This window comes from Chrysochloris asiatica, unplaced genomic scaffold (assembly GCF_000296735.1).
Source record: "Chrysochloris asiatica unplaced genomic scaffold, ChrAsi1.0 scaffold00227, whole genome shotgun sequence".
NCBI classification, from domain to species: Eukaryota; Metazoa; Chordata; class Mammalia; order Afrosoricida; family Chrysochloridae; genus Chrysochloris; species Chrysochloris asiatica.
Window position 1 is genome coordinate 4,441,434 of NW_006408745.1, and position 14,320 is coordinate 4,455,753.

The following is a 14,320-nucleotide window of genomic DNA, read 5'->3' on the forward strand; positions in this document are numbered from 1 at the left end:
TTTGCTCTTCAACACTTTACAAAGGTCTTGTGCAGCAGATGGTTGGTGCATAGTAACTACAAATCGCACATTATGAGTCGGAATTAACTCAATCAAGTGTTTGGTTTTTTTGGTCTGTTTGGGTTTTTGGTCTATACCTTTCAGGAGGCATGGTGGTTAGAGCAGTTAAATCGTCCTCTAGTAACATAAAGGTCATCAGCCACACTATAGGGACAAAACGTGGCATTCTGTTTCCATAAAGATAATAGCCTTAGAAACCCTAAGGAAGCAGTTATTTTCTCCCATATAGGGTTGCTATGAGTCAGAATCCATGCAATGGTGATGGGTTTGGACTTTTCTTTTGGTTTTCCATCTTTTAACATCCAAACCCAAAAATCCACTACCACTGAGTCCTTTCCAACTCACACCAATCCTTTAGGAAAGAATACACCTGCTCCTTCAGATTTCCAAGACTGTAAATGTTTACACTCTGGTAGTGTAGTGATTACGAATCAGGCTGCTAACCTCAAAGTTGGCAATTCGAAACTATCAGCCATTACGTGGGAGAAAGATGAGGCTTTCTGCTCCCATAAAGATTTACAGCCTTGGAAACCCTGTGCAGTGTCACTATGAGTCAGAACCGACTCCATAGTACTTAGCAATAACAACACATGTTTAAGAAAGGAAGCAGAGAGCCTCATCTTTCTCCTTTAGACTGCTTAACCCACAGCGCCAGCAGGGTTCCTTTCTTTCAACACAAATATAAGCAAAAGATAGAAGTTACTGACTCATGAAGAAGGTAACATGCAAAAGAAATTTTCCTTTCCTACAGTCCTGTAACAGCTCTATAGGATATGCACTGTTCTGCTTACCACAGGTTGGTGGTTTGAGTCCACCAGCTGTTCCACAGAAGAAAGATGATGAGGTTTTCTGTTCCTGCAAAGATTTACACCCTTGGACACTCTCTACAGAGACACTACAACTTGACAGCACTAAACAACAACAGTCCTGGTGTGGTGCTACAAGATAAACACAACTGCTAACTGCAAGGTCAGCAGACCAAACACATCAGCTGCTCTTTGGAAACTCTCAAAAGGGTCACTATGAGTCACACTGACTCAATAGCACTAAACAACAACATCAGAAGACTGGAATTAAAAGACTGACATTACTATTTCTCAAACAGTAGATGTTCATTTAAAGTGCTCCAGAATCATTCCTAGGCATTTTAAAGATGTAGGGTTAACCAGTGGCTGGGCAGCCCTGACATTTAATAATTTGTGTGAGGACACATATGAAGGCTTCAAAAAGTTCACGGGGAAAAAAAAATTCATGGAAACTTTTCATTTACTTTTAATTCTATTTTTGCAAGAATTGTTTGGAGATCCCTTGTATATTCTGCTTACATAAAGATTACAGCCTTAGAAACTCAATGGGAGCAGTTCAACTCTGCAGTGTCCAGGGTCACTGCATCAGAATTCATGCAACAGTGATAGGTATGGACTTTCGTTTTGGTTTTCCATCATTTAACATCCAAACCCAAAAATTGCACTGCCATCATGTCTACTCTAACTCACTGTGGTCCTGTAAGACAGAGCAGAACTGCTCCTTAGGATTTCCAACGCTGTAAAATGTTTAAAAGGAGTACACCACCTCATGTTTCTCCCTCAGAGAGAAAGATATGTATAATAATGTGTGTGTATTACATGTACTGAACCCTGGTGTGGCGCTGTAGGATAAGCACTATAGTGCTAACCACACTGCCTGCGAGGTCAATAGTCCAAACACATCAGTTGGGTCCCAGTGAATCAGAACCTACTACAACAAAAATTGCATGTACTGGAAGGGTGCAAGTCAAAGGAAAGAAGAGTAATTGCATTTGAATTCTCAGTTTTCGCAACAAAATGAAGGTATCTATTCTCACTGTATAGTTGACAGAACTAAATGAGATAATCTATGTATAGTGCCTGTCATATAGTAAATGACTAGTAAATACTGGGATTCTGCTTTCCCTTCTTTCTCCAAAAAACTAATTATAAATAATGATGTTGTTGTAGCTAGTTGTTGTTGAGTCAATTCTAAATAGTGGCAAACCCTAGTCAGCCGAGAAGAAATGCTCCCCAGGATTTTCAAGACTAGACTTCTGGAAGTAGATCACCAACCCTGTCTTCCCAAGTACCTGTGGGTGGGTTCAAATCACCAACTTTTTGGCCAATAGTGGAGAATTTAACCATTTGCACCATCTATTGTTGTTTTGGGGAGTCCTGGTGTGCCACTGTAGGGGAAGCCCTAGACAAACCACAAGGTTGGTGGTTCAAACTCACCAGTCGCTCCTCAGAAACCCTATACAGGATTGCTATGGGTCGGACTTGACAGCGCTAATCAATGAACGATGTTGTTGTTCTTCAGTATTGTCAAGTTGATTCTGATTCAGAGCTATCTTGTATAAGGTTTTCAAGGAGTGGTGTCAGTGGGTTTGAACTGCAAACTTTGTAGTTAGAATTCCAATGCTTAGCCTACAGTTCCACAACCTAAAGAAGTCTAAACAAGAAAAAATTGTAAGAGCTAGGTTGTGTCCCAGTTCTACTACATTGCAACGTAATCCTAAACTCTGCTTCTACGTCTAAGTCAGTTTCTGCAGTAATACAGTTTCCTTCAATCTCTATAATTCTATGCATTATGCATATCATTTTCCTGACTATAATATCTAACATCAATGCAACAAAAGTTAATTAAAGTTATTTCTAATAACTTCAGTAAGACGATAATGGTATGAAATTTCAGTATCATACTTTCATTTAATTTCATTCTTTTAACTCTTCCACAACTATCCTCTAAATTTCCTTTTTTTTTTTTTATACACTGTGTCTATAGTTTAATTTTATCACTTTGTTTCTCTAGCTCATTCAATTTTGTGGGATAAGCACTGGATCATAACAAATTACGGGTAACACAGCGACAAATGGGAATTTTAAAACACTTCATTTTTCTCATGCTCAACCAGTATATAGACCAAGAAGCAATCTTTCAAACAAAGCAAGGGAATACTGCATCATTTAAAATCATGAAAGTTGTACATCAGGGTTATATCCTTTCATGATACTTATTCAGTCTATATGATGAGCACATAATCAAGAAACTGAACTAAGAAAAATGTGGCATCAGGATATTTGAAAGACTCATTTAACAACTTGCAATATGCAGACGACACAATCTTGCTTGCTGAAAGGAAAGAGAACTTGAAGCACTTACTAAAGATCATCAAAAATTTCAGTCTTCAATATGGACTACACTTCAACATAAAGAAAACAAAAATCCTCACAACTGGACCAATAAACAACCTCCTGATAAAATGAGAAAAGATTCAAGTTCTGAAGTATTTCATGTTACTTGGAGCCACAATCAAGGCCCATGGAAGTTGTTGTTGTTGTTAAGTGCCAACAAGTTGGTTCCGAATCACAGTGACCCTGTTGTAGAGGGTGTCCGAGGAGCAGCTGGTGAGTCTGAACTGCTCACTGACCTTGCAGATCAAAACAACTTTGCAGTCCAGTGCATTAAGCCACACCAGGACTCTGACTGTTACATTGTTGTTGTTGTTGTTGTTAGTGCCATCGAGTTGATTCCGACCTACAGCGACCCTGTATAGTGTTTCCAAGGAGCAGCTGGTGAGCTTGAACTACCGACCATGCAGTTCAAACGACTTTGCAGTCTGACGCATTAGCCTACAGCGTCACACCAGGACTCCTTAGTGCCCCTAGTAAATGCCACCTGCCAATATTCTTCCCTTTGTACAGCTCCCTTCCCATGCTAAAGCTGGGCTTGGCCACTGGAACATTAGCAAGTATAACTACACTAGGGCATGCCCTCTTGAAACAATAACTCATAGAACTCAGCCACTCTGTTGTAAAGATGCTTAAACTAGTCATTTGAAGAGGTTACCTGGAAAGAGAGATGCTCAGCTACCCATCCTTTACTCTAACCATTTCAGCTGAGACTTAATGATTTACAAAACCACAGACGACACATGGAGCAGTTTCCATTAAGGCCTACCAAAATTACAGAATCATGAGCAAATATGATGGTTATTGTTTCAGCAACTAAGTTTTGAAGAGCTTTATTATACAGCAATGGACAACTAAAACAAAAGCTATAAAACAATTAGAACAATTTTTTTTCATAAGCTACCAACCAAGAAATGAAAACAGTTAATTCCCACTCTCTGTCCCCATCCCCTCAAGATATTGTGTTTAGGTATTCTTGAGGCAAGTTTCATTTGAGTTACTCTTAAAGACATTCCACTCATTTCCCTAATAGCCAGTAAAGATATAGACCAGAAAGGCCTACTCTTGTTTTTCTCTTCTTTCTAACTTATAGCTATCCTTTGTCTTTTGGTCATTGTCAATGTTTGTCTGGCTCCTGCAGAGTGGCTAGTCTCTGCATCAGTGTAGTCTTTGGGGGTACTCTATAGCTGAGTAACCAGTGGCTCCCCTTCAACCTCCCTCCAAACTGGGAGTAATAATTTAGAATTCAGAATGACAAACTCTTCACTAAGAACCTAAGTTAAACTTTTAATTCTTCTTCACCTGATAATCAGGCAAAGAGACAGGTACTACTAATCTCTTATTCAGAAAATGAATTAAACTGGGGAGAAAAAAACACTGTTACTCTTCCTCAAGACTTTACTGCTCTGTTAATTACAATATCTCAATCTTTAAATCCCCATAATGCTTTGCTCATACTTCACTCATCATAGTTATTTTAATCTAGCCTGCATTAAAGTACTGGTGGTACAATCATTAAAATGCTTGGCTGCTAACTGTAAGGTAGAGGTTCGAACCCACCAGTGATTCCTCTAGAGAAAGTCCTGGCGATCTGCTCCCATAAAAATGTACAACCTAAGAAACCCTATGGGCAGTTCTGCTCTGCTATAAACTAGAATCTACTTGATGGCACACAACAGTGGCCTGCATTTTCTTAATTAATTTACTTAACTTCCTGCTAGATCTAAAATCTTCCTGGAAGGGCTCGTTGAGAAAAGGAGCACCTTACTCATTGTATCTCTAGAAACACCTACTACATCACTCTACTACACACATGAATACAGCAATAACATCTGCATCCTGGTCAGTAATCACTGTCCGTTAACTTACCTTTACAATTCTCACTTTCATTTTTTATTAAGAATCAATGATTCATCAGTTATACAATAATCAGAAACAAAGTTAATGAAATCTACAGGTTGATTAAGTATTAACAATTATTAGATTTAACTAAGAAAGATTTTATTTTTGTGAAAACCATTAAGATGATGCTTAGGAATAAAGGTACTATTTTCAACTCATTTCCTTTTCTTAAAGTCTTAAAGTCTCAGATATAAAAAATCCTACATATTAGATCCAGGATAAAACTTTACACCAGATGCCAGGCAAACAGTACCAAAGGTAAAGCAAGTAAAGAGGTCAGAATCCAAGTACTACTCAGCCAAGCAGGTACTTCCATCAGATACAATGAAATGCCGTGATTTTTTTTTTTTTTAATAAACTCTTAAATATGAAAATCTCCCTATTTTCAAATGATGCAACTAATTAATAAGTGTTCCAAATACAGTAAGACTAAGACTAAACAACATTCATCTATAGGTTGGATTCACTCAAAGACTGCCCGCTACTGCAGGCTCCGTTAAAAATCTCTGTGAAATTGAAGGTGGATTAGAGAAACAATGCCCTTTTAACACCATTCCTCAACTCTAGGGAAGAAGGAAAATAATGAGAACCATGAAAATCAGCTCTATAAAATTAGCGGGTGTAACAGTGACAAAGTCAGTAATTTAAAATTTTTGTTAGCAGTGTTACATACAGAAACTTTTAATAGCAAAAAAATAAAAATACAAAGAGAATTTTCTGTTAAAAAATTGTTTTTTTCTCAAAATCTGGAGAAAGGATTCAAGTAAATATTTAAAACTGAACAAGCTTTTCAAGCCTTAAACTAAAGTAAATGCTCAGTAATTAACACAAAACCAATCCGTTAACATGCACACTGAAAAACAAGGCACAAAATACTAATACATTAACATATTTCATCTATCTTCATACATACTGTCACTTGACTCTCTTGTGACAAACAGCACAAAGCTAGCTGGATGGATATAAACTGGGCTCCAAAATCAAAGAACCCTAGTCTAACAAATCACTTATCCAGAGTCCTAGTGTGGCACTATTGGATAAGCACAAGGCTGCAAGGTTGTTTGAACTGCACGGTAGGTGGTTCAAACTCACCAGCTGCTCCTCAAAAACCCTTTACAGGGTCGCTATGAGTCAGAACTGACTCAATGGCACTAAACAACAACTCACCAATAATTATCAATTTGGAACAAGACCATTTCAACACCTTTAGAATAGATTTTGCATTATATAATAATTCATTATACTGTTCAAAAATAGGAATTTATTGGAAATGCTTGAATTTTAACTCTTAAAAATTGTTTAAGCTACTCCTGGAAGCCGTCAAGTAGTTAAATGAAAACTTTCAAAAATAACCAATAATACCAGACATGAATTTAGAGCGTAAAACGTTCTCTAAAATAGCTATTAATAAGGGAGTCCTGATAGCAAGAGATTAGCAGTCAATTTAATGACAATGAAACTATATGGTGGTGGTTGTGTGCCACTGAGTTGGTTCTGATTCACAGTGACCCTAGAAATCTTTATGGAAGCAGAAGCCTCATCTTTCTCCTGCTAAGCAACTGGTAGATTCTAACTACTGACTTTGACACCAAGTTAGTAACCCACTATGCTACCAGGGCTCCTTATAAAACTATATATACTTCTGCTGAGCCTGATGTGGCACTGTGGGATAAAGCACTGGACAGCAAGGTTGGTTTGAACCAAAAGGTTGGCGGTTCAAACTAACCAGTGGTTCCCTTGGGAACCTTATACATGGTCGTTGAGTCGAAACCAACCTGATGGCACTAACAACAAAAATTTTGAAAAACTATTTTTTGAACACTTACAATGTACCAGTCACTGTGAACACTTTCAAGATTATTATTTAAATCGTCAATACAACTATATGAGGGATATAGTTATTAAGTGCCATAGAGTCAGTTCTGACTCATAGTAACCCTGTATAGGATTTCCAAGGGGTGACTGATGGGTTTGAACTTCGAGTCATGTGGTTCAAACCAACCTTGTAGTCCAGTGCTTATCCTACTGCGTCACACCAGGACTCCATTTTACAGATAGAAAAACTGACCTCTCCAAGATCAAATGCTTACTAAGTGGCAGAATAAGGGTTCCAACCAAATATTGACTAACTTCAAATTTGCATGCATAACTACTCACTTCACAATTATCTCCAGTGACTCTGGGTTGATTATTGTTTTTAAGTGCTGTCAAGTTGATTCTGATTCATAAAGACCCTGTATAGGGTTTCTGAGGATAGGCTAGTGTGTTTGCTCTGCCGAACTTGGAGTTGGCAATCCAGTGCTTATCCTACAATGCTACACCAGGATGTTGTTAAGTGTCATCGAGTCGATTCCAACCCATAGCAATCCTGTATAGGGTTTCCAAGGAGCAGCTAATGAGCACGAACCGCCGACCTTGCAGTTCAAACAGCTTTGCAGTCTGGTGCATTAACCAAAGCGCCACACCAGTATGTTGTTGTTGTTATGTGCCGTGGAGTCGGTTCCAACTCATAGCGACCCTGTACAGGGTTTCCGAGATTGGAGCAGAAAGCCTCATCTTTCTCCCGCAGAACAGCTGGTAGTTTCGAACTGCTGACCTTGCGGTTCGCAGCCTGATTCACAACCACTACACTACCAGAGCTTCTTCCACACCAGTATAGGTAAGCAAAAAAAAGAGGGACACTCCTACTTCTCAGTGACAATTTAAAAAGTATTTTCATATACATAGTCTGTGAGTCCTGGTATGGTGCTGTACAGGATAAGCACTGGAATACCAACCTCATGGTTGGTGGTTCAAACCCAACAGTCACTCCTTGAAAACCCAAAACAGTCCCTTACCAGTTGGAACTAACTCGACAATACTGAACAGTAACATACATAGTCATACAAATATTGTCTTTAATTCCCAAACATAAAAGGATGAAAATCTCACACTAGGAATTTCTCACGATTTTTTCCTAAGGTATTAAAAATAATTTAGAACTACAATATCTTAAATATGTCTAATTCAATTTGGTTGCTAATCAGTATAAAACTAAATTTTTTTTTGGTGTGAAAAGTAACTTTATTACAACCCATGCTGAGTATGTACTGGATACTTAACTGTTTTTTTCAAAATGGCTTAATAATGCACAACAGTGCAATAAAACTGAATTTTTAATAAAGCCATATACCCCCCAAAATATCTGCAATACACAGATATGACATGATAAGTAGGACAAAACACTAACATTTGAACTCTGTATTGAATTAATACAAAAAAAAAAAAACCCACCTCCTATGCCATGGCTGGCTTCACTTTTCTACCTCAAATATCAAGATATAACCTTAAGTCAAAACTGGATTGGTATTACAAAATCTTTTCCTAATTAATTTTTTTTTAAAGTTCTTTCTAAATCCTCTAAAGAAGCTTATCCCCAAAGACTTTCAATTGTCCAGTGATTGTCATCATATGAACCGAATCTTTTTTCCTATGATACTTAATAAGTCTACTGAAACTCGAAGTGTCAACTGATGTGGTGTGTATGTGTGTACGTGTGTATTGGTGTGCCGTGGAGTCCATTCCGACTCACAGCAACCCTGCATAGGGTTTCTGAGGCTGTAAGTCTTTACAGGAGCAGAAAACCTCATCTTTCTCTTGTAGAACTGTTGGCAGTTTACACCTGCTGACCCCACTCATTAGTGCCCCACTCATAGCCACTACACGATCAGAGCTCCTAAAACTGATGTGTGAGGTTACCTATAAGGCAAGTGTTGCCTACTACTATCACCATGTCTACACTTAAAATTTTGGTCTTACCAATTATATGATACGTTGTTATATGTCCCTCCATCTTGGACTCCTGGTGTGGGGCTGTGGATCAACACTGGACTGTGAACCACAAGGTCAGCAGTTCAAACCCACCAACTTCTCCTAGAAACCCTATACAGAGTGGTTTGAGTCAGAACTGACTCGACAGCACTTAACAACAAAAAATTCACTTACAGAAAGAACAACAAAGGTTGTAACATAAAAAAGTCATTTGTCCAATACATCTACAGCAGGCTGTCAAAACTATTTTCAAACAGAATACTGTATTGGCCGCCAACAAAAAGTATTGAAAAGAAGCACTATTAATTTTGTTTTGCTCTCATATTGTACTTACAGAGTTTGAACTAAAAGAGGAATTACACTAATATGGGATTCACTAGCAGGGAATTAACATTCGGAGTCAATGAAACCAGTAGCATTGTTGGAATATGACCCATAACAGCACCTGTAATTCACAGGTCATGCTTTTCTAATTCTAACAATGTATGTGATCCAAAGACTTTTCTGTGTCGTTATGCTTTCAGTACACAAAAACTGGGATTTGCAATGCAATGAAAACAAAGCCTTCTGATCAATGCATTTTCAAGTGATGTTCAAATGCTAGGATTGAAAGCTTCTGCAAACACATAGTCCATGACTGCCTTGGCAGCTGCAAACTCAGCCGCATCCCGGATACCACCTCAATTTGTAAGAGGTACAAGAACCATATCTAGTTTCATTGAACACGTATTTTCCCATGCTCCCCATCTTAAAACTTTACATCTTCCCAGAGGAGCAATAAATATACGAAGACACCAGAGAGACGCCTGTGAGGAAGATGGGTGTTCAACTTAAGTCCCCGCACATGGAGCCTAGAACTTCTCAACTTTTTACAAAACGAATCGCTAAAAAAATAAACAGCTATGATCCTTCCCATTACCCGCACATTCCCCTTTCTTTCCTGCCGCCCGCTTCCCGGTCCCTGAGCAGCAGTTTTGACTTACTGATTAGTTGGAGGAGCGGTCAGCGGGATGGCCACCTCTTCTTCCTCATATTCTGGTCCATCCAGAGAGTCACCTTCGTCCACTGTTCCCAGACCAGCGCCCAAAGGAGGCAGTTGAGGAGGGGGCGGCAGAGGGGGGAAACCGCCGCCTGGCCCTGGGGTCTCAGTAAGCAACGGAGTGGTCCCTTTGGTGAGAGCCATGTCCCCACTAGGGCCGTGGGCAGCACTAGCCACGCCAGCAGTAGTACCTCCCCCTGTCAGTCCGGCTCCCCCCAGTGCCCCCGCAACAGACCCGGCTCCCAGGAACCCTGGCCCGAAGGAGGATCCGCCACCCAGAGTCCCGACCACTCCGGCCTCAGTCAGCCCAGGACAGGGGGCGGCTGCCACAGGCAGAGTCGCAGCTATCTTCATCCGACATACAGCAGGATAACCACTGGAGCCAGCCGCCGCGCCGCCTCCACCTCCGGCCCCGGCGGTCACCGGGCTGCCCTCCTCACTGCCGGCCTCGGCCGCCATCATGTTGAAGCCCGCTCTACTCTGCCCTACTCTACAAGCCCGGGAGCCCCGGGGGCCACCAGGCCCCGGCTCCGAGTCACCCCACCCAGGCGCGTCCCCCCCTTCAGCTCCCCAGGCAAAGGAAACAACAACAAAAGAAGAGAGCCTGCCGCCGCGCCCCCTCCTCGGGCCACAGCCCAGGCTCTAGAGCTGCCCGGGTTACGGGTAGCGAAGTGGGCAAAAACCCTACGCCTGCACAAACGCCGCCCAAACCTTCACTTTACACACCCACACTCCGGCACACACACACATGCACAGAAGCGAAAAACTTCCTGGCTGCACTAAAGAGGAAGGGAAGCACAGGGGAAGTGGCTGGGACGGCTGCCGCTCCTTCAGCAACTGCCGCCGCCACCGCCTCTTCACCACCCGAGTTCCAGCCACCCAGACCACAGCCACCGCCGGTGCCGCTGCTGGGGCTGGGACCTCTGTAGCCGCATCATCCTCCACCGGACTGGAGATGAGAGGGGTGGGGAGAGGAGAAAAAAGGGGGGCGGGGTGCTGGGGAAATCTACTGAACTGCTCACAACCCCGAGCTCTCGTAGAAATCCGAAGAGAGAGAAAGGAAGGCGGGACAGGGGAGGAGGAACGGAGGGAAGGAAGGGCGGAGGAGTAGGAAGAAGGCAATTTTGTGCGCAGGCGCATTCCCGGCGCGGGGGCGGAGGGACGGCCCGGAGGGAGGAAAAGGAAGAGTCAGGAGGGAAGGAAGCGGCGGGGCCGCTCGGCGCGTGGTTGGGCTCGCTATCGGCAGCTGGTCTCGGGCGCGTGGCGGTGCCGCAGCTTCTTTTGGTGTCCCCGGCGGCCCATGTCCGCTTTTACGAGCTTTGTTGGATGGGCCCGCATCTTGCGTGCAGGGCCTCATACCTTCCAGAGCCCCGGAGCGCAGCCTGGTCAGTGCTGGCCATCCAGGATCTGAGGAAATAGGACGAAGGAGGCAAGGCTAGTACCTGAGCACGCGACCTCTCAGCACCTTGGAAACGGGAGAGATGAAAGGGTCAAGGAGGCAATGGAAAGGGAGGAAGGAGAAAGGCAAAGGAAGGTGTCTACAAGCCAGTTCCTTCTTGACCCACAGATAAAACGACCTTAGCCAGAGGCAACAGATAACCCAACAGCCATAGGAGGAGTGGGGTGTGTTATGATGCTGCTGCCAAAGCCCAGGCTGTACCGTTAATGTTTTGTTCATTTTCGTTTTATGATCTAAGTCAGTCCTACTGCAAACTAAAAAAACTACACTGTGGAAACCAAAAGAAGAAAACGAAATAAAAGGGACTAGAGAGCGTGCTGGTGCAGTGCTGTAGTACTGAAAGTCGATTTGAACCACAGTGTCAATGATTCAAACCCACCCGCTGCTTTTCGAAAGCCTTATACAGGAGCTCTTTGAGTCGGAACCGACTGGATGGCACTTACAAGCAGAAATAAATGTGATTGTGAAGTCAGATTTATACCACTGTATGGACTTTTGTGGTGCTGGTGCTGTGGATTGGCACTGACTGCAAACCACATAGTTGGCCATTCAAACCCATCAGATGATGCTCCTCAGAAACCCTATACACCTACACCGTCGCTATGAGTGGGAACTCACTTGATGGTACTTAACAATAGCAATATGTTTTGTTTGTTTTTTAAAACATCCATACATATATTTATACATTGACCTGTGCCATTGCAAGCGCCTGAGTATTAAGAGAAAGGGGTGTAGGTAGAAAATGCCACAGCCAACGCTAATCACCTTTTTTTCTCTTCACACTTGTGCAGAAAACTGCAAGATGCCAGGCACTTTTGAATTGACAAAGCAACTTAAAGGCAAATGTCAAGGAGATCCTAAAATACAAGTTAGAGTTATTTTTATGTAATTTCAATTAACATCAAACCCTTAATATGGCCAAAGAGGTTGTCTTGTCTTTTGAACTAGAAAATATATATAAACTGTTGTAAGTGTTCATGTATACACAGAGTCATTCCCATTGTTTGAGGTTACACTATGGGTGTACTGAGATAGTGTTCCCAGAATATTCATACTCATCATTATAAATGGGGCTTTATTTATAAATATGATCTTTGCAGAAATAATCAAGTTAAGATGAGGTCACACTGGATTAAAGTGGTTCCATATAATAAGCACTGGACTGTGAACCATGGTTCGAGCCTGCCAGCCCCTCCACAGAAGGAAGATGGAGCTTTCAGCTCCCTCAAAGATTTAAAGCCTCAGAAACATTATGCAGGGTTACTGTGAGTCAGAACCCATCCTTGGGACTTAACACAAACAACAAAATCTAGTAAGACCTTGCTGTTGTTGTTAAGTGCTGTCAAGTGGATTCCGACCCATAGCAACCCTGTATAGGGTTTCCAAGGAGCAGCTGGTAAGCTCGAACTGCTGACCTTGCAGTTCAAACGGCTTTGCAGTCTGGTGCATTAACCCACAGTGCCACACCAGGACTCCAAAAAGACATTATAGGAAAGGGGAAATTGAGACACAGGCCATGTGGCAATGGAAACAGTTTAAAGCAATCTATCTACAATTCATGTGGATACCACACAGGGTCCTAGTGTGATTGTTGTTGTTGTTGTTAGGTTCCATTGACTCAGTACCGACTCATAGTGACCTTATGCACAGCAGAACGAAACACTGCCTGATCCTGGGCCAACCTCACTACTTTTGCCACACTTGAGTCCATCGATGCTGCCACTTGACCAATCCATCTCGTTGGGGGTCTTCCTCTTTTTCTCTGACCCTCCACCTTACCAAACATGATATACTTCTCCAGCGACTGGTCCCTCCTCACAATATGTCCGAAGTATGAGAGATGAAGTTTGGCTACCTTGGCCTCCAAGGAGCACTCTGGCTGCACTTCTTCCAAAACGGATCTATTGGAAGTTTTGGCAGCCCATGGCACTTTCAATATTCTCCTCCAACACCATAACTCAAAAGCATCAATTCTTCATTCACTGTCTAGCTTTCACATGCTTATGAGATTATTGAAAATACCATGGTTGGGTCAGGCACACCTTAGTCCTCAAGCTGACATCTTTGCTCTTCAATACTTTAAAAAAGTCTTGTGCAGCAGATTTGCCTAATACAATACGTCATTTGATTTCTTGACTGCTTCTTCCGTGAGTGTTGATAGTTGATCCATAAAGAATGAAGTCCTTGACAGCTTCAATCTTTTCTCCATTGATAAGAATGTTGTTTATTGGTCCAGTGGTGAGGATTTTGATTTTCTTTACCTTGAGATGCAATCTATACCAAAAGCTGTGCTCTTTCATCTTCATCAATAAATGTTTTAAGTCCTCTTCACTTTCAGCAAGCAAGCTTGTATCATCTGCCTATCGTAGGTTGTTAATGAGTCTTCCTCCAATCCTGATGCCACATTTTCTTTCATATAACACAGCTTCTTAGATTATTTGCTGAGCATACAGGTTGAATAAGTATGGTGAAAGAATACAACCTTGTCGCACACCTTTCTTAATTTTAAACCATTCAGTGTTGCTATGTTCTGTTCGAACAACTGCCTGTTGGTCCAGGTACAGATTCCTCATGAGCAAAATTAAGTGTTTGGAATACTCATACTTCGCAATGTTGTCCATAGCTTGTCATGAGCCACACATCAAAAGCGTTTGCATAGTCAATAAAGCACAGGTGAACATCTTTCTCTGCTTTAAGCCAAGATCCATCGGACATCAGCAATGATATCCCTTGTTCCACAGCCTCTTCTGAATCTGTCTTGAACCTCTGGAAGTTCTCTGTCAATGTATACTTGCAGCCGTTTCTGTACTACCTTTAGTAAAACTTTACTTGCATGGGATATCAAAGATA

At 41.8% G+C, this 14,320-nt stretch overlaps 1 protein-coding gene across 3 annotated transcripts in view; it reads right to left on the minus strand.

Moving 5' to 3' along the window:
- Positions 1-10,910, minus strand: part of RASA1 (RAS p21 protein activator (GTPase activating protein) 1) — a 203,983-nt gene extending 193,073 nt beyond the window's left edge. The window contains exons 1-2 of one of the 3 annotated variants that reach the window (XM_006873190.1): positions 9,892-10,002; positions 9,652-9,778 (exon numbers count right to left, since the gene is read on the minus strand). In XM_006873190.1, coding sequence (XP_006873252.1) covers positions 9,652-9,719 — 68 coding nt within the window. In that variant the 5' untranslated portion in view covers positions 9,720-9,778; positions 9,892-10,002. Of the gene's footprint in view, positions 1-9,651; positions 9,779-9,891 lie in introns of all 3 variants that reach the window. The other 2 variants (XM_006873189.1, XM_006873191.1) reach the window with 2 other exon arrangements.
- Between the last annotated feature and the right edge of the window lie 3,410 nt (positions 10,911-14,320).